Source organism: Syngnathus typhle, linkage group LG6 (assembly GCF_033458585.1).
Source record: "Syngnathus typhle isolate RoL2023-S1 ecotype Sweden linkage group LG6, RoL_Styp_1.0, whole genome shotgun sequence".
NCBI classification, from domain to species: Eukaryota; Metazoa; Chordata; class Actinopteri; order Syngnathiformes; family Syngnathidae; genus Syngnathus; species Syngnathus typhle.
In genome coordinates, this window is record NC_083743.1 from 13,872,680 (window position 1) to 13,893,447 (window position 20,768).

The 20,768-nt window shown below is 41.6% G+C and overlaps 1 protein-coding gene across 1 annotated transcript; it reads left to right on the forward strand.

Moving 5' to 3' along the window:
* Positions 1-715: 715 nt before the first annotated feature.
* On the forward strand, positions 716-20,403 carry gucy1a2 (guanylate cyclase 1, soluble, alpha 2). Its single transcript, XM_061281634.1, has 9 exons — positions 716-1,893; positions 5,533-5,594; positions 6,323-6,447; positions 6,611-7,500; positions 13,510-13,722; positions 14,305-14,577; positions 16,525-16,668; positions 19,136-19,290; positions 19,559-20,403. The coding sequence occupies exons 1-9, from the start codon at positions 1,582-1,584 to the stop codon at positions 19,776-19,778; spliced, it is 2,394 nt and encodes a 797-aa protein (XP_061137618.1). The 5' UTR covers positions 716-1,581; the 3' UTR covers positions 19,779-20,403.
* Positions 20,404-20,768: the final 365 nt, after the last annotated feature.

Here is a 20,768-nt window from a genome sequence, read left to right on the forward strand (position 1 = left end):
CAAATGATCACTTCTACAGCATTATGAGAAAATTAAAATGTCCCTTCACGGATGAGCTATTTTTAGAACAGGTCTAGTTTATCCTCCTAATTTGGATTTCCAACATGGCAGACAGAAGGAATGATGCCACTTGCAACCAATTTAGGTTGTCAATCTCTAATCATAACTAACGTTGATTTTGACGTGGCATGTCCACATTATTTTCTGTCTCTGAGTTCGAACATTTCACCCGGAATGGAATACCACTGTACCGATAAATCTGGGAAAAGTGCAACACACACATTTCACCTGTAAAAATTTAAGGTATATTTCTAAGTACTACTTAACTATTTGTCCGCATCGTGTCAGAACCGCCATCAGAAATGAAAGCAAAGCCCATTGGCACAAATCTGCTGTTAAATGTAAACCTTACCTCTGAATGGTTGATACAAACAGTGAAATGTATGCTTTGAGAGGATCTCATTAATCTCATTACTCCAGACAGCGATCCAAGCCTGAAATGCGCACTTTTTCAGTAAAAGTGGCATCGTAAAATGGCTGCCACGGGCTAAATGTTCATTCTATACAAATCGTGTCAAGTGATCGAAAGTCTATCCTCTGACCTGACGCGCTTCTGCAGGTGTCTGTGAAGATGTGCGCGTGGATTTCCTGATTGGTGGTTTGTAGTCAGTACCCCCACCTCCCCTCCCCTCTTGCGCGTTCCCTCCACCTCCACTTTTCTTTTCGCTACATCGTTGGCCGCATTCCGAGCGACGGCCGTGGAGACGAGTCGACGCAGGAGTCGAACATATACGAACCATGAGAGGACGCTTTCTCTACAGACAGGAGCGTCACTGTCGCAGGGGACTATAGAAGGAAGACGAAGAGGAGGAGAAGGGACGAAGGGCCAGCTCGGACTAAGACAGCGCATCTTCTGTGATTTATTTGAGGGGCGCGGGGGATTCTCTCTCCAAGTGCGTGGGGAAGACGAGCTGCGACATTTGGTTGTTTTCCGAATAGGAACGCGTCGGAATCACCCGGCGTGGCCGTAGGTCGACATGTGAAGGATTTTATCGACGTTTCACTTCTTTTTGGGGGGGAGGGGAGGATGGGGGTGGACAGGACGCTATACGACATCTGATGTTTAGAAATAGGACGTTCCACCATATTAAAGCTCGCTGCTTATTAGTAAATATTGAAATTTATTGCTCTCGCGCTTTCTGGAACCCTCGAGAGTTTTTAGGAATAAAAGGGTTCATTTTTTTTTTTTTTGAACAGTTTTTTAAGCTACTGCTGAACCTCTTACGTAATGTGTGAGAGTGCCTCGGTTGTCCTTTGAATCGCGCCCCTTCACACCTTATCCTCTCCTATGCACACGTAGACTCACCTGAGCATACACATCATGCATACAAAATAGGACAAACACACATCACCCCTACTCCACCTCCATCACCGCCGCCACCAACTGATGAATCCGCGCTATATAGGTGGACGTGGCACGGACCCAGCTGTAACATCCTCCTCCTCCTCCTCCCCCTCCTCCTCCACCTCCTCCTCACCACTAGAGCCGCCACTATCTTCACCGTTCTCTTCCTCGCCAGCATGTCCTCATCGTCGCGCAAGATCTCCTCGGAGTCTTTCAGCAGCTCGGTGGGTTCCGATTGCGGGCTCGAAAGCCCCGGGGGAGACGGAGGAGACGGCGGGCTGGAGGCGGCCGAGGAGCTCCGAGGATGCCCCTTCTCCTCCATCCACAGACCGCTCCTCTGGAACGGCCGCAGCCCCGCCGAAAGGCTCGCATGCCCGGCGGGTGAAGAGCAGCCAGCAGTCGGCGGGCCACACAAGAGGGTGACTCGGAGAAGAAGGGTGAACCTGGATTCGCTCGGCGAGAGCCTGAGGCGGCTAACATCACCCACGGTAAGGCCTTAATAAAACCAAACGACGAACTTCCCCACTAGACCTGTCAGATGGTATATTAGGTTTTATAAGCGTTTGAGATTTATACTATATATATGGTATTTATATGCTATTTAGAATATATATATATATATATATATATATATATATATATATATATATATATATATATATATATATATATATATATATATGTATATATGTATATATGTATGTGTGTATATATGTATGTGTGTGTGTGTGTGTGTGTGTGTATATATATATATATATATATATATAATATATATATATATATATATATATATATATATATATATATATATATATATATATATATATATATATATATATATATATATATATATATATATATATATATATATATATATATATATGTGTGTATGTATGTGTTTATTTAAAGTTCAAGACAGCACCTAGAAAAGGATGGATTTTTTTACCCACTGGGGGAATCATTGTTGTCACCCCTTCACAAATTCAGTCCAACTTGAAACAGTAGTTGAGCTCACAACAACGTATTTGTCATTTTAGCATAATTTTATTTAATTAATTTTTTAAAAATAAGTGCGTTTTCTCTCCCCTAGAACTTTTTTCTTTAGAACATATATGGTCATCATTGCTGCTACATTTGGCCATCTACAACCATACTTTTCAGTGATCATTGTGAACTATTGTCACTTGATCCATTAATCTAATTTAGTAGCATCTAAATAAAAGTAAATTGTGCTAGATTATTTGAGAGGTGTGTATTGCATATGCAAAAAATACTAAAATAATTAGAAAATGCAACAGAATGACATTCATAAAACAAAGCTCAAAAGTGCACATTTGGTTATTATTGTTCATTTTTCAACTGTTTATGTCATAACACCTGTGTCTAGCAGCTAAATTTTAGATGAACATTATTTACAGTTCAGTTGCTAATTTCGGAACATGAGTTTGAGCTGATCAGACTTGGTTCAGTAAAAATAGACTTCTTTGTCAAAAACAGGGTAAGTTCATAATCCAAATAGGTTGACACTTATTAAAACAAAGTGATAGCGATACTTTTTCATCTTTTTCATGTTGTAACTTCTCAAACACAAAGTACACTGAAGCAACAGGTGGATTTCTTTTCGGAAACATCATAAATGACAACACATGGCAAAATCCATATCATGCGCGCTTTTGTGGGTCAAACTCAAAAATTAAATAAAAATAAAATATATAAAACAATGTGCCGGAAAAGAAATATATAAAAAATAGCGACACCAGCATCAAAAATATATTTAAGGCGACATAAAACCATTGCTGACCAAAATATATATTGACAACAGCAATCGATATTAGTATTGGCTGTAACTACACCCCCCCCCCTCCCCCCCACCACCACTATCTTTAGCATTGTAATTACATAAAGCACTGTGAAGAACCCCAGTGTCATCCCTGGCCATATACAAGGGTGTTACAATATTTAGATAAAAGTAAAAAGTGTGCGGCATGAAAGCAATTCTGACAAGTACAATTTATCCAAAAAGTTAAAGAAATCCTGTAAATGTAGCTCATTACATCTGCCACCGGCCAGCAATACAGTCATCAGTATTTTTAAGGCTCCCTTCAGTCTTCACCCCAAGTAACCTGAATCATCTGGCGGATTATTACATAATGTGGTTGACCTGTGTTTTTATACATGTCTAAGTACATTCTGATGGAAAAAAGTAGGACACATGATTATGGTTATTGTAGTAGGGGTCCATTCCTGTCCTGCTCATCCTGTATATGTGTCACAGTAAATATTTGCCTCCAATCCTTTTGCCGGATCAAAAACTTAAAAAATACATAAGCGGCTCCAATTTGGAAGTCAACACATGTACATCACTGCTTTTTGGTGGTATAGCAGAAGACAAATTGTTTGCCATACGTACCAACAATTAATACTTATTACAAAAGATTTCCACCAGCTATAGAAATGTCATACAAATGAGGAGTGTGACATAGTGTTCCATATTCTCAAGGACACCTACACACTTAACCGGGTAGACTGTCTCATCATTATTCTATTAGATTTAACCTTTCAAAGAGGGTCGGTTAGCATGTGTTATGAGGTAAAACAAAACAAAACAGGAGAATAGAATAAGAATACGTATCAATTCAGGGATGGCTCCAGGAGTGTTGGGGGCCTGAGAGTGCTGGAACTGTATAATGTTAATTTTTTGGAGGAAATGCTACTGAATCTGTACAAATGGGACACGTACTATTTTGCTTTTTTGCTCATGCACAATTTTAGTCACTCACTCCTGTAGTTATCTTTTTTGTTCTCTCTCACACACCATTGCTGCTTGCATACTCAGTAGCTGCGTGCAGCAGCAGTCCCTGTTGTTGACTGCAATGGACCGTGACAGACAGAACAGAGCATGCTCTCTATGGCTGTCTTCACTCCCTGACCACGCTGACCCAGAAGCAATGACACACACACACACACACACGCATACGCACACACACACACACACACACACTTTTACATGTGACCAAACATTCATTTTCTCTGTCTCCCCTCTTTGTTTCATCAGCTCAGTGAGCCGTGACGCTGATTAAGGCCTCAGCATGTTAGCCACAAATGCAGAAAAGTGTGAAACGAGTTTTTCTAGTGGTGCATTATATGGTGTATGGTCACCAGGAGGTGACTCTTTTTCCACATTTAAACAATGGTGTGTCTGCCATTATTTACATTATTGTTAAGCTAGCGCTTACATGTGCTTCAATGCTATGTTCCCATTTCTATGGCCATCGTAACAATTTCCCTCTTTACCATCACATTGTAGCCATAAAGAGCCAAATCAAATTCTAATAGATTACCCCCCTAAACTGATAACTTGTAACTTTAAAGGTGTATCCCCCCCCCCCAAAAGAATATAGTTTTACTTGGTTTCCAAACTGTACTGTGAAGTTGTATTGTTTGTGTAATTGTAACTGCATGTACAGCAGTGTAGCGACTGCAGCAGCAGAAGAGTGATGGTGGGATTACCCCCCTCCCCTCCCCAATGTAAAGAGACAGCGCAAACAGAGAGAAATGTCGAACCAGATAAAGAACATGGGAACGAGACTTTTGTTGATCCTATTTTAAGACAAACTCTCCTCTCTGTCAAAATTCTTGCTTATACACACTTGTCATTTTTTGCTTGGTTCTACAAATGTGTACACATCATTGGGACCATGAGCGTTATTGGTCTACTGCTAAGCATATTCACGAGGGCACTTACATGTGTGGGCAATAAACATGCCAGTGAAATGATGATCTACTGTATTTATATTGAAATGCTCAAACGCCATACACACACGCAGCTGAAATTACTCCTGTAAATGTCCATAGTGGGCGGAGGCCTCTGAATGACCTCTCCAGCTGGCACACTGTGTTCTAGTATTGTCACTATAGCCTCGCATTTGAACTGCATCACACATAATCACATTGGACCCGCCTTCTCAGACCTATTCTGTCAGATGTGCAAAATACACCAGCTGTGCGGACACACACAAATACACGGTAGCTAGAACTGATTAGCAGTTAGGTAGAAGCATCGCAGCACACCGGATGAGATCGCCGAAAGATTGTTCCGGACCCAAAACCGTGTCATCTTCTTTCAGACACAGACTGTTCAAGAGGCTCTGCAAAGGACTCTGAAGTTTTACAGGCAACAAGAGATCAGGTAGATTGCTACTGCTTGTCTTGTCAGTGGCATCTGTTGCTATGCGCAACAGCTTTCTGTTGCATGTGTTGTCTACTTGCTGCCTCACGGCTTTTCCCTGCGACTGTCACATGCACACAAACACAAAGTCAGCTCATTTTGCCCTTCACTTACGTCATTTTCTTCTAAAGCAGGGGTGTCAAACTCATTTTTTTCGCGGGCCGCATTGTAGTCATAGCTTCTTTCAAAGGGCCATTATGACCGTAAACCCAATTAATGTATGAGTACCTCATATTATATACAGTAAAAGCTACAAAACAAACTGTCAAATAACTCGTTTTCAAATCAGACGAGTAAAAACTGGTTATTAAAAGTGAAGACAATTTGAAATTCTAGTAATGACACACAAATTTGATGTACAATTTGTCTTCACGGGCCACATAAAATGATGCTGCGGGCCGTATCTGGCCCCCGGGCTTTGAGTTTGACACGTGTTCTAAAGGGTATGGACTAGCTCTGAATGAACGGACAGCACCTTTGTTGGTCGCATTCAAGTCGTCTACTCCACCTTCATTCCAGTTTTGACTCATATTTAAATAAATGACTTTTAACCTACATCCTGTCATGAAGTGATTGGTGATCAATAAGTGGTACTACATAGCAACGTTCAATTTTGCCATTTTCAACACCCATTTAGCAACATGTTATTGCTTATCTCCGCTCATTGTTTGTCTTTGGGTTACTCACAGGTATCAAGATTCTGGTAAGGAGGACCAGCAAAGGGAAAGTAAAGATGAGAAGTGCCCATTTCTAGAAAATTCTGGTTCAGAAGAGGACGTCCTTCAAATCCTGCATTACATGGGCACCATCCTTGGTAAATTACAATCGCAAATGTTCTTCCAGATGAGTAGGGAAAAACACTAGTGCATATTTTCCTACAAATTTAGTTCCTGCATGATTAACAGGCTGGTTTCAGATAGTGTATCTAATCCCCTTTGTAGACAACCGATCCTGGTTTCTTGTCTTCTCGCTCTCAGGAGTACCATTCTTTGAACTGCGCGAGCATTTTGGTGAGGAGTTCTTCGGCCTGTGCTTTGAAGAAAACGAACGCGTGCTCAGGGCCGTAGGTGGCAACCTCCAGGACTTTTTTAACGGCTTTGATGCCATTTTGGAACACATTCGCACCTCCACGGGTCGGCGTGCCTCGTCGGAAAGCCCCTCGTTTCAGTGCAAAGATCCTCACGAGGAGGTGAAGGGCCGAGTAAAATTGGACAAAGCCGGGGAGCGAGGAGCACAAGATGGCCGCCGGAAGTTGTTGCTCCTACATTGTTTTAACCCGGCCCCTGTGGTGAGCTTGATCATGCCTGGGCTTATCAGAGCGGTTTCCAGACGGATTTTTCATTTTGAAGCGAAGGTCGATGAAGTGTCCCCTCTGACTCCTTTATTGCCCAAAGAAGAAGCGCATCACAGCGATGGTGATTCCGCCACACCAACTCCGACTGCATCCCCGTCTGGCTCTCCCTCCTCCTCTCCCTCTCCACCTTCAACTTTTCCAACCACTGCTCCCACGGTTTGCGTGTCTTTCCAAATTCAGGAAACTTGTCCTTCCTACTCCCTCCCAAATGCCAAGAAAGCCCCCATTTCTCTTTCAACAAGCCCCAGTGATTTACGCATCGGCCTGGCCACGTTTTGCCGTGCCTTTCCGTTCCACCTTGTTCTCGGCCCTCGGATGGAACTTTTGCAGCTGGGTGAAGGATTGCGACGGCAGGCTCGCATCGAGCCTCATCGGAGTCTCTCCTTCAGGGACTCTTTTGAGATCGTCTCACCCAAGATGGAGCCTTCGTTCCAGGGGATCCTACTGAGGCTTGCTTCTCCTTTTACTATCCGTACAAGGCCAGATACCACACAACTAGGGACCAAGGAAAAGGTAAGATAACCAAATATTTCTAGATTAACTCGAATCCAGCTCACAATATGATGGGATTATGGTTTATCATTACACACTTCTTCCAAAGATTTTAAGAAACTCTTTTTGTCACATTAACAAAGGTTCAACAGTAGAAGTACAGTAGAAGTGTATAAGTAGTGGTCATATTTTTTTAAACTCTGCAACAGATGTCTTGACAATGTCAGCTTCCTTGCTTACTGGCCCCTACCAATTCCCTCCCCGTCTCCAATCATGGTGATTGCCATCTATGAGGTCTTTGAGGGGTGCCGATAATTTATTCCATAACTGCAGTGTTAATCAGAATACCTCGTTTAGTCTTGTAGGGGCACATGCAACATTGGATTGACATTCCCTTTCAAGTTTATCATGATGATATTATATATCCATCCATCAATTTTCTATACCGCTTGTCCCCACGGGGGTCGCGGGCGTGCTGGAGCCTATCCCAGCGGTCATCAGGCAGTAGGCCGGGGACACCCTGAACCGGTTGCCAGCCAATCGCAGAGCACACAGAGACGAACAACCATTTGCACTAACTCACACCTAGGGACAATTTGGAGTGCTCAATCGGCCGACCAAGCATGTTTTTGGGATGTGGGAGGAAACCGGAGTGCCCGGAGAAAACCGGGCACATGGAGAATATGCAAACTCCACACAGGGAGGGCCGGAGGTGGAATTGAACCTATATATATATATATATATATGCCGTGATCTTATATGCCGCTATAGACAAGCAACACCACTTCGTTTTCCCAAAGGAAAACTATTGAGCTCTATAATGAAAGTCATTCTGTTACGTATTACACCCTCATGACTGTTGTGGGTTGTTTGCAGCATTGGCCACACATGAATCCATCCGTATTGTTTGCTATATCTGGTTCTCAATTGATTGGTTCAGTCAGCCACCATAACAAAACGCCCTCGTGGTGAACGGAACTGACACGGAGATTGATCAGTGTTGTGCTTTTGTGTGAGCGTGTGGGTATAATTTCACAATACGAATGCAGCAACACAAGTCTTTGAACCTGCGTATCATAAGAGTCTAACACTTCTTGAAAATAACATGGAGAGTCTTTCATCAGTTTTTGAGTTAGATAATTGAATTTCATTGAAACTGACGTGATCCAATGTTGTGATGCAGAGATTTTTTTTGTCTATTTTGTTTGAAAGAAGTGTGCTCCCCAAGTAGGCTTAAGTAACTTTTGCAACACAGTAGTTAATTCCAAAATGCTACAGTGGTAATGTTTTGAATAACACGCAAGCATCAGTTAATAATTGACAAACAGAAGTTATAATGGTTATAAATAGGTCACATTAAAACTAACCTAATAACAAACCTAAGCAATGATGAGTAGTGGCCAATTGAGTTGTTTTCTCTTTCTCTCAATGTCTTCTGAGAACCTCTGGAAAATAACTTGATTTTGATCATGTTGAGTGACAAGAAAAGTGCTATACAAATCAGAGCGATACATTGTGTAAATAGTGGTATAATATCACTCTTGGATAGCCGAATAAAATATGTTCTTTTAAAATTCCTTCCATCACATAATCACAAAGGAGTATAAAAGGGATACAGTTGGGCACATGTAACTCTCATCAGATGATTGGCAGACCAAAAATGCGTTGTCTTCCCGTCCTCCCACACACTGCATGGATACTTCCGAGCTTTAAGCGTGAATCTGTCAACTATGAGCAGCTGTATGCTTTTCGCAGTTTACAATGTTTCCCCTTTGCGTAGCAAAACGTGTCTTGTATGAGCAAGGCAAGAAACTAGAATACAGAGAAGAGGGATGGGTTGACATTTTCACGAGAAAGGGCAGCAAGAGAAGGCGACGGGCCAAGGTAAAGACTCCGACACTCCCTGAATGCTGCACCTTGTGTGTGTGTGTGCGTATGTGTGTGTGTAGTGCTTTTTCAGTTTGACTTCCCAGGGACATTGGCTATGCAAGACATCCAAAGCCCTACTGCAAAGGTCAAATCCCACCTCTTTCTGGCTCTACTTAGCGTATACTAGTTAACACAAGACGGCCTGGGGTGGAAGACTACACAGAGGTCAAATACATGCCACAGCGCTGCAATGGCACAACAGCGTGCCGCAGATCTGTTTTGTAAGAGATTATTTAAAAATTCATTCTACTGTAGAGTATCTTGAGGTACTGTATGTACATGGGCAAATAAATAACATACCCTAATCTTTTTTTCCAATCGAGATTTGCACTCAGCATGGACACAATTCTCGTTGGATCACCATTATTAAATAAATAAAACGCGTTCCAAAAGTGATTCCAATGCATATGAATTACGAAAAAAGAATCGTTTTTGTCGCGAGCTACACTGTAGTTACAATTTGCCTCGGGTTGTCGTTACGACTATGAAATCACATAACTGTATAATCAGCTCCTCATATTATTACATACACAAGACACAACAAGGCATAATCACTGGCTACTCCTGTCTAGCATCCTTGACATCTCCTTGATGGCCTGCCCTCGACATTATCCGCAAATATTCAGGTCCTTTGTCAGTCTTACAGTAGTTGACGCACTGGATCCCCGACATCCAACTTCTACCTGGCCGACTTTTGCATTTCAGGTTTTCATTTCGGCCTCTAATTCCAATTGATTGTATCGAAGATTTTTTCTTTCATAAGCGTCCTTCACAGCACCCCTCCATTTATTTATTTCAAAGACTCCGAAACTTTTATAGAACCTTCAAGACATGAGTAGATTCTTGCCGGTTAAACGCATTTGAGAAAATGACATCCTCTGGAATGATTAATTAATCACTTGGCACATTGATGTTTTAAAGCATGTTATTTGAATATGAAACCCCTTAGTAAATGCAAAATTAGTTTGACTATTGCTGTAAGACTGCAGTACAATATAGGCATCACTGGCAAAATAAAATATTTTGTTTGTGTGCTCATGCATGCATATGTGTGTGCGTGTGTGCGTGTGTGTGTGTGTGTGTGTGTGTGACAGAAAGATATACGAGAGAGGCTTGACTATTTGCCGCTCACTGCTTGTTCATGCAAATAAGAGTCTGTTGACATGCCAGCGTCTGTTCACAAAAGGCGATCCATTACCTTCGCATATCTGTCTTTCGCCATTTCACTTTTTTGCCCCTCTTACATTTTTCGTGTGTCAGCTTCTTGCTTTGACTTGCTCTTTCTTTTCACCTGACCAGACTTCATTCAACCTTTCCATTTCCAACAATTTGTTGCTTTTAAGTTTTGGTCTTACAGCTAGTGTACACTGGAGTCAACCAGGAGCCTCGTGTAACACTTTTAGTTAATTTGATGGAGGCGCAAGGAAACAGATTCGGAGCTCCACCGATATCTTATTTGCTTCAGAAATATGACAACAGTGTGCATTGAATCCTCTGAATCATTGCACAAGTCTATCATTTAACATATTATTATTATTAGCATCTTTATATTTCCACATGAACATGTACAATGTGGGTGGAAGGCAGACTCAGATTGCGCACTAAGACTATCAGCACACAATATGTGTAAATTCTTGCCGGTTAAAAGCATTTGAGAAAATGGTATCCTCATTAATCAGTGTGTTGCCATATCAATCAAATCTGCCTGGGATTTTCAGAATTGGTAGGATTGTCCGTTAAACCCTGAGCAATTTGAAATTGGGTCTTTTTCTTCAATTGGATTTCAAATTCACCTCAAAATCTATCCCGAACTATCTTCTAACATTACTAGATATAATAATCAGCATCTCTGGTGGGGATCATTTATTTTTATTTGACATGTTTTGTCATGTTATTAATATTCCCTGTATTGCAAAATCTCTTTGCATGTAACATTTTCCCATTATCTCATAGCCCATTTGTTACATTGTCCGGATTTAGTTATTCAGCCAACTCTCATCTCTCTACTTGTATTTTCCTTTCCTGCTTCCATCTTCCAATCTCCTCTGTGTGTGATGTAAGCGCAAGCAGGACAGACTGCTGAGTTAAACAGATGCTCAGGCAGACCACCACAAATCCTCCAGAGAAGTGTGCAGATGAGTGTGTCGCTGGATGCGCAGTGTGTTTGTTTGTGATAAAGAAACAAACAAGGTCACTGAGTAAAAGGTACAGAGACATAACACTTTATGTCCAGCATGTTTTGACACTTTAAAGAACATGCTCGGTTCCTTTAATCTGGGACTTTATGCATGCTGTTAGTGTGTTTCTGCGCGAGCTTTTTTTTAACTCTTTGTAGTCTTGTACTTCTTGCCGTGGAGGATATTGTGTGATTGTAATTTCAGGCAAGTGTACTTATTTAGAAATCTTTCAAAGTATACATTCCACACTTTAGCTTCTAATTGGCTCATCAAACCAATGAAAACCAAACACGTTCTCGAAGCCCTGTTGTGATGGGAATAGAAATAAATATCTACCATGCTGTTCCTTTTCACTGATCAAAACCAAACATCAAGCCAGCATGTCTGAGCTTTTCTCTTATCATATTTGATAAAAATTGAAAGGCCGCAACGGAAACTTAAGCAGTTGTTAAAAGCACATTTGTTTACTGCTGTCCTGCTTTTCATCTGATTTTGAATTACAATCTTTGTGATAACATTCAGCAAGACAGACATGGGAACGACGCAAACCATGCAGTATCTCTTTGTAGACGTGTCTGGCCTACATTGAAGGGAAAAAAAACTGTAGTTTGGATTTGAAATGTGTGGAATTGTTCTAACACTTAGAATATGTGTGCTTGAGCCTACCTTGCTGTCTTTTTGAATGATTAGAAACTAAATTTGTAGCGTAAATGTATTCAAAACTATGATGTAATGCCTGCCTGCATTTTGTAGCTTATGTAACTGTCAGCCAATGTTGTTCTTTGAAGAGAAACCCCGTCTGCCATGTATCCATTCACCTATACGTGCGATATGCTGAGTCTCTCATCAAGCCGCATTCACACGAATCATCTGTTGTGTTTCAGGGTGCCCGCTTTTATTCTGAACTCCAGAGTCTCAACCTTGCATGCATACGGATGCATATGTTTTTTAATGTTGCCGTTTGTTGGAAAAGAGACATCTCACTGGTGATTGTGTGTTAGTGTGTAGCAAAATATGGTGTTGTGTGTGTAATGCAGACTGTATGTATTATGCAGACAGAGGAGAGCCTTGCGCTAAAAATAAAATAGGGCTGCAGTGTGCTCACTGGCGGAATAATCTGTCTGACACTACGGAGAGTAACAGAGAGAGGATGCGGGCAATGTTTAAAAAGAGTGTACGTACCATGTGTGTGCGTGCATGCGTGCGTGTGTGTAAGAAGCAGGTGAAGATAGAGAGAGTAGACAGAAGAAATAAACAGGGGGGTGGGGGACCATTCAAAATCTGGAGGCGAAAGGTCAACGTACTGCAGTTTGCACCTTGTCTTTGCGAGTATTCTTTTCATCTCATGAGATGATTTGCCATCCTGCCCATTTCTGTCGCACTGCTGGGAAGAAGTGCTATGCTCTGTCAAGAAGCATTTATGACAATGTACCAGAAACTTATCTGTAGCCAAGCGACACATTTGTTTCCTATGAGATTCATCTGTTAACAAGGTCTTGCCTCATAGTTTGGTTTGAGGACATTTAGATGGACATATGTAGGTTTAAGTAGGACATCAGTTTACACACTTTTTAAATTTATTGGGTTATTTGTTTATTTATTATTTATTCACTACTCTTATTATTTATTGTTTGTGCCTTCTTGTTTTTATTTTGTGTCGTTTACTTGTATGTCTATCGTGTACTATGTCTCGTCACCGTGGGATAGAGGAAACGTAATTTCGGTTTCTTTGTGTGTCTTGACATGTGAAGAGATTGACAATAAAGCAGACTTTGACTTTTGATTATACATTAAGCCTTACGTAATCATGTCGCTATCTTTGTTGTACAACATTGGGCACAAAAAATACAATGAAATTATAGGTTGTGCAATTTGATGTTTATCACATAGATTTTCATTCATATGTATCTTCTTTAATGGCCAGGTCATGGAGCTCAAGGGTCAGATGATCCATGTGCCAGAGTCGTGCTCTTTGATGTTCCTGGGCTCACCACGTGTTGACAAATTGGAGGAGCTCATGGGCCGGGGCCTCTACTTGTCAGATATCCCAATCCACGATGCCAAGCGGGACGTCATCTTGGTGGGGGAGCAGGCCAAAGCTCAGGATGGCCTCAAAAAGAGGATGGACAAACTCAAGGTAGGTTGTTTCATGTCAAGCCGGCTCAAGTGTTTAGTCTGTTAATAACTACAATTAAAATACTAATATCAGTTTAGAATCCATAAGGTTCCAGTCAGGCATCTCTCACTTGAGCAAATCTAGTAAACCTGTTGCATCACGTCCACTGATGAGTCAAATGTCAACATTGCCAGACTGACTGGATCAAACAAAACTCCTGGGATTTGCTCTTATAATTTGCTTTCAAAGCATCCACGAGCAAGTCACTGGGTCCTGACCCAATCCACGCATCTGCTCTGTGCATCATCTCTTGCTGCTACTACTCCCCCGGGCCACTCTCAAAAATAGATGTATTTCACTCAAGATCAACAGCTGTAGCACACTACATCAGAGAGACTCGGAGGAGCCCGCCCACAGACACAAATCATCACATGCAGATACACACAGCTTGACACCAAAAAATACATAGTAGATCTTACATTCAGCTGTTCTTTGTTTTTGTTTTCATCCGGTGCATTCTTCCCACATCCCAGCATTGCTGTCAAAAACGGCTTCATCCGAGCTCAACGCTTAATCTCTTTCCTCCTCACCCTCCTCTTTTAGGCCACATTAGAGCGCACTCACCAGGCATTGGAGGAGGAAAAGAGAAGAACCGTGGATCTCCTCTATTCCATATTTCCAGGCGATGTGGCGCAGAAACTGTGGCAAGGTCAACCGGTGCCCGCTCGCAAATTCGATGGCGTCACCATGCTGTTTTCCGACATCGTGGGCTTCACCGCTGTGTGCGCACAGTGCACGCCAATGCAGGTCATCTCCATGCTCAACGAGCTGTACACTCGCTTTGACTACCAGTGTGGGATTCTCGATGTTTATAAGGTAAATTGACAAAAATGGATGCATGCTTATAAGGTGGACAGGGTTTGTTTGGGTAAGCTATAAAAATACTAGCTTCTTTCACACAGACTCAAACAATTGAAGCATCACATTGATATAGCAAGCTACAATCTGATAATTATGCGTGACAGCTTCAGCACCATTGTATAGTGCTCACAATTGCTTCTTACGCAACAGGAGTGGAGAAATGTGTGTCAGAGTTAAACTTCACACCCCTATCCTGGCATTGTGGATTACCCCAAGCCAGAAAATGCGCCCCTATCCTCTGTTGGTGTTGTTTATACAAAATAGTGACACGAAAAAAGCTGGAAAAATGCCTGCTTTTATTGGCAGTGTGAAAGGTGCTGCTTGTTTTTGATTTTTTTCGGGATGCTGAAGGCAATTGTGTAAGGGGGCTCTTGTTCGGCTTTTATTTTGTACCATTCCTACTCTTTAAACAGGTTGTTGTTGTTGTCCATGCCCCCCCCCCCTTCATTTATGTGGTATTATCCATCCATCCATCCATCCATTTTCTGTACCGCTTAGTCCCCACGGGGGTCGCGGGCTTGCTGGAGCCTATCCCAGCCGTCATCGGGCAGTAGGCGGGGGACACCCTGAACCGGTTGCCAGCCAATCGCAGGGCACGCAGACACAAACAACCATTTGCACTCGCACTCACACCTAGGGACAATTTGGAGTGTTCAATCGGCCTACCAAGCATGTTTTTGGGATGCGGGAGGAAACCGGAGTGCCCGGAGAAAACCCACGCGGGCCCGGGGAGAACATGCAAACTCCACACAGGGAGGGCCGGAGGTGGAATCGAACCCGCACCCTCCTAACTTTTTATTTTGACACATTCCTCCTTTCTGAGAATCTTAAACTGCTGTGATTAAATGTGGTGTACGTATGTGGGCAGGGAAGAAGAATGTGAATGTATAAAAGAGAACACAAACATAGGTGGACAGAGCGAAGAAATTGAGGCAGCTGTATATTGACATCGTCATGGTTACTGTCCAAATGACTTAACCGCTGGAACGCTCAAATGAGAGCCGTTTGTCTCTCGGCCCTGCCTTTTCACCTCGTTTCTTTCCCTTGTCGTATTCTCCATCCTGTTTGTTCAAGCCACGCAAGTTTGACTTAAAGACGTAATACATGATAGGATGGCCGTCACTAAAACAGAGAGACTCTATTGCGGTTGGATTCATGCTAAGAAGAAAACCTGATATTTTAATATTGAAGTAAGAAGCCTCGTGCAAATTGAACCTTTGGGAAATACATTTCCGTTGCTGTTTCAATCAATGCAACAATCAAAAATGGGAAAATCCTTGGACTGTAAAATGTATGGCCTTCTTATTATATTTAAAGGGACAAATGGAAAAACAAAGACCGTGTGTTCCAGTGGCACAGTGACACCTAAAACATAAAATGACAAGTAAAAATTAGGTGAATAAAACAAAAATAAACTGCCACACCAGTTGTCCATCCATCCATCCATCCATCCATCCATCCATCCATCCATCCATCCATCCATCCATCCATCCATCCATCCATCCATCCATCCATCCATCCATCCATCCATCCATCCATCCATCCATCCATCCATCCATCCATCCATCCATCCATCCATCCATCCATCCATCCATCCATCCAACCAACCAACCAACCATCCACCCATCTTCTTCCGCTTATACCGGGTCGGGTCGCGGGGGCAGCAGCTTCAGGAGGGACTCCCAGACTTCCCTCTCCCCAGCCACTTCATCTAGCTCATCCCGGGCCGTACCAGTTGTTTCCTACATTATTTCCTGGAGCCATTTTCTAAAATGATTATTTTCAGACATTTTTCTATTTATCATGAACAGCTCAACACTATTAATCAAAGCGTTTTGTTGTCAGCGTGCAAAATTCAAGTCCATTTTGTAAAATAAAAGCTGACTTCATTTCCCCCCACAGATAGAGACCATAGGTGATGCCTATTGCGTGGCAGGAGGTCTTCACAAGAAGGTCGACAGTCATGCAAAGCCCATCGCACAAATGGCTCTAAAGATGATGGAGCTTTCCGAAGAAGTGCTCACCCCTGATGGAAAGCCTATTAAGGTGAGTTTGGTTATAGTAAGTGCACTTCCTCACCATGGTTATTCAAACTTTTACAATTTAAAACGGAAATGATCACACAATTTACCAAACATTACCGCAGACATTGAATAGGAAAGGTTTCGCTGGAATTATTCTTTAAGATGGCTATATATTAATTTAAGGTATTACAGATTGCTGTGCCAACCAGCCTAATCTTGTTTTACTTTTTTATGGATTAGCCAGCTGTTCATGATGCGTTTGTGTGTTTTTAATGTGTGTGCATGTCGTAACCACCAAAGAACGGCCTGGCCTTCCCTGTCACAAGACACATATTACTTTCCACATTCTTTCAAACTACCATTTTAATGAAAGTCAAAACAGCCCTGAAAAAAAAAAAACAGAAGCACAGAAAAAGCAACAATTGCCCGGATCTGCTTCGTGACAAAGTAACAATCCTTTTCTGCCTCTCTCATGTTTTATACTGAGTGGGAGGATACAATTAGACTTTGAGTAAAATGGAAGTTGCTACAAAAAATATAAACTCTTGTATTGTTAAGCAGCCATATCCTCATAATATTTTAGGTATCTGATGCTTCTGCTCAAAACCAATTAGAATTTGAAAAGTACAATGACTATCAAAATGATGACATTGAAACAGTGTTTCCGAGCAAAGCAGTAACATAATTGCTGATTAACAGACAGCACAGAGGTTCTCTGTGCTTTCCATTTGTCTCAAAATACAAAGGCCTTGCCAAGCGCTTTTGGCCTGCAAGCTCGCTCTTCCAATTTCTTCCTCTGTGCATCCCCCTTATTGTCTCCTTCCATTCTAACTAACTAACTAACTAACTAACTAACTAACTAACTAACTAACTAACTAACTAACTAACTAACTAACTGACTGACTGACTGACTGACTGACTGACTGACTGACTAACTAACTGACCAACTAACTAACTAACTAACTAACTCCTCCGTAATTTTATGTGACAGCTTATTTCCTCCCTGATTTTGTTTTCTTTTTTGGCCCCTCCCTTGTGCTTGCCATTGTCCAATTCCCCTCCTGTTGGTCCAAAAGGGCTGTTATGGCCATAACACTTGATAAATGCTGTTCAGTGAGAGCACTCAACTCCAGCCAATGTTGCACTTTTGCGCAAACTAGCATGAGACCTTAGAGGGAGGAAAAAAAGATTGAGTGGTGGAACGAATGAGAGAGCGTGTGATTTGGGAAGAACTATATCTACAGGGAACGACACACAGACGCCTAATATATTGGATTCATTGTGTAAGTGTATGAGTGGCTGAGTAACTGTTAATCCAAGAATATATTTTTCATATTAAAACCTGTCTGGCCTTCTCCAGCTCACATTGTCCAAACAAACAGGTCTATTGTTAGTTGTAAGTCTTCTGATTGTTAACATGCATTCAAAAGTATTTTTATTGGGCCACATCTGAGCAGAATAGTTTATCTCATATTTATATTGAGTCTCAAGTTCCTGTCTTTTTTTGTTTACAGCTCTAAATCAAGTTGCACACTTTCAGTGGTTTGCAATCTAATGGTCTGATGAGGTTGATTTCTCCCTCTATCTATTTTGTCTCCTGGTCTATCTTTCGCTGTCCTTTCTGCCTCACTACCCCCATCCCCTGATGTTGCCATGACTACCTTGCACTGTGCTGGCATGCAGACAGTAGCGTGGGTTTCCACAGTGATGAGATGCTCTAGTTGGAATCTCCTGGCTTCCTTGGCTTAGCCTGTCTTTTCACCATATGTGAGTTAGTCCTCGAGGGAAAGATGCATTCAATTTTTATTGAAGATAACATTTCAAATGCTGTGGGAATGGAGTACGTAATAACCCTTTTTGACTACAGCAGTATATAGGTTGAATGCCTTAAGGCTACTAGAATTTGGAGTTGCAACACCATTTTCAGAACAAATGTGTCATAAATACATCTGTCAACTGGCAACTGTGAACTGAATATATGTGAATTAACGTACCATGCAAGTGCGCGTCACTCGACCTCATTTCATCCATCATCTAATCTGTTTAACCATATTTCATATTACAATTTCATTTTCTACTTTTGGCATAGTAATGCGTAATCTGTGTGGAACATAAAGCTTTTATGGAGAGTGGCTTTGGCTTTAGAATTAGTTTGGTTCATTTCTCCTTATACGTGTGCTATAAATGTTGCTTCTACATTGTCTCAATTTTTATACCTTTGCTTGGAGTAAAGATTTTATTGTGAAACCAAAAGATGAACCGTTTGATGTTATCGACAGCACACGTCCAACAGTTAACCGCCGTCAGCAATGATAGTTACTATAAAACCACCTAAGGCTCATCTTTTAATTAAGTATATAAAACAAAACATAATAATGAAATATAATTTCGCTACACTGTCAACTGAATTGTTGTTTCAATTCCAATTCTAGCAAAGTAAACTAAAGCACAGAAGATTCACTGTTGTCTTTTTGTTGTTGTCTCCCTAGCTGAGAATTGGCATCCACACAGGCTCCGTCCTGGCTGGTGTGGTTGGAGTTAAAATGCCGAGGTATTGCCTATTTGGGAACAATGTGACCCTGGCTAGCAAATTTGAATCAGGGAGTCATCCAAGGTGTATAAATGTCAGCCCTACAACCTACCAGTAAGTGGAATGCTCATATGGAATGTGTTTTTTTTTTTTCTTTCTACACATTTTATACAACAGTTTGTCATAAAAATAATTTCACAAAACCTAACTAATACTTCACAATATTTATTTGCTGTAATAGTGGAGTGTTATTTTTCCAAAACTGAGGATACGCCTAAAAAAATCTGAGAAAATATAATGAAAGTAATACTTTTGAGGGTCTGACACACATTTGGCCTTTCAGTCCAAACTCGTGATGCGTTATTTTCTTTTCTTTTCTCAGGCTGCTTAAAGATGACCGATCATTTTCCTTCATCCCTCGTTCGCACCTGGAGCTCCCTGAGAATTTCCCCAAAGAGATCCCAGGAACCTGTTATTTCCTGGAGGCGGGAACGTCTCACAGCCATGCATCATTGACCAGCTCTCGCTCCGCTCCCCCGGCCTCTATGAGGAAAATCTCCTACAGTATCGGGACCATGTTTCTAAGAGAAACCAGTTTGTAGGTATCATAAAGGATGCGGGAGACCAGAATCGAACCCTTGCAGCTGACAGGACGCCCAATAACACACATTGTGGATATGCAAATGACAACCTGGGCTCAGTGCTGCGGGATGGAAGAACATAGAAGAAATGAGTTTTGTCGCAGATGAATCCTACTTTGGATCACTTAGTGGAGGAAATTGAAGGGGTTTAGCTTCTGAGCCACTCATGACATAGAGCTCTCCTCAGCAGTCTTTTGTGTCACACGAAAAACTTTTACACAACACACACCTCCTTCCATCCCTTCCAAATGACCGAATTCATGTCCTACAAGCCATTAATATTGTGCATTACAATGGCAACCAAACCCCCCCCCCCAACCTCCGAGGAACAGTTGTGGCAGACGAGAGACAGACAAAGAGCAACGAGGGGTTAGTTATGAGAGGGAAAAAAAAGCTGATAATAGGAAAAATAACAATGCCAAAAAATGCTAGAACTAGAGCCTTTTTCTGCTTTTAACTTACAGCAAACTGTAATCTACAACAATCCAGCCATTTCATTGCAGGTAATATGTTCAAAAGTGTCAGTTTGAAAGTAATTCTCAGCTCAGTGCCTTTTCTGCTCAAATCAGGACAACAACAACAAAAATGTATAAAAAAAACATGCAGGATGGATTAATTTCAAATATCTGAGGGGGGAAAAGCCGCACATTGACACACTTGTCCTCAACGTTTTTTTCCCCCTTGACATTTTGGTGTTTCCACCCTCTCTTCTTCAATAAAGATTCTGAAATATGAGAGCCCTCGAGTGAGCCACAACACCAATGAAGGCACCGAATAGTGGCGGCAATTCATTTGAGCGATGAGAGGAGAAAAATAAAATATCAAAACAATAAAGTGCACTTCATAGGTTGCAAATATTTCAAATTGCATTTATTTATAACGTCTGGTTGTACCAATCATACACATGATGCAGTTTAGCGCATTTACAGTACACATAGCATATGCAACACA

What these genes read in the sequence shown, in the direction of transcription:
- gucy1a2 (XM_061281634.1), top strand. Translation starts at nt 1,582, where the DNA reads ATGTCCTCATCGTCGCGCAAGATCTCCTCGGAGTCTTTCAGCAGCTCG. An exon ending in GGCGGCTAACATCACCCACG is followed by an intron (nt 1,894 to 5,532) that starts GTAAGGCCTTAA and finishes ATCTTCTTTCAG; the next exon opens with ACACAGACTGTTCAAGAGGC. An exon ending in GGATTCTCGATGTTTATAAG is followed by an intron (nt 14,578 to 16,524) that starts GTAAATTGACAA and finishes TTCCCCCCACAG; the next exon opens with ATAGAGACCATAGGTGATGC.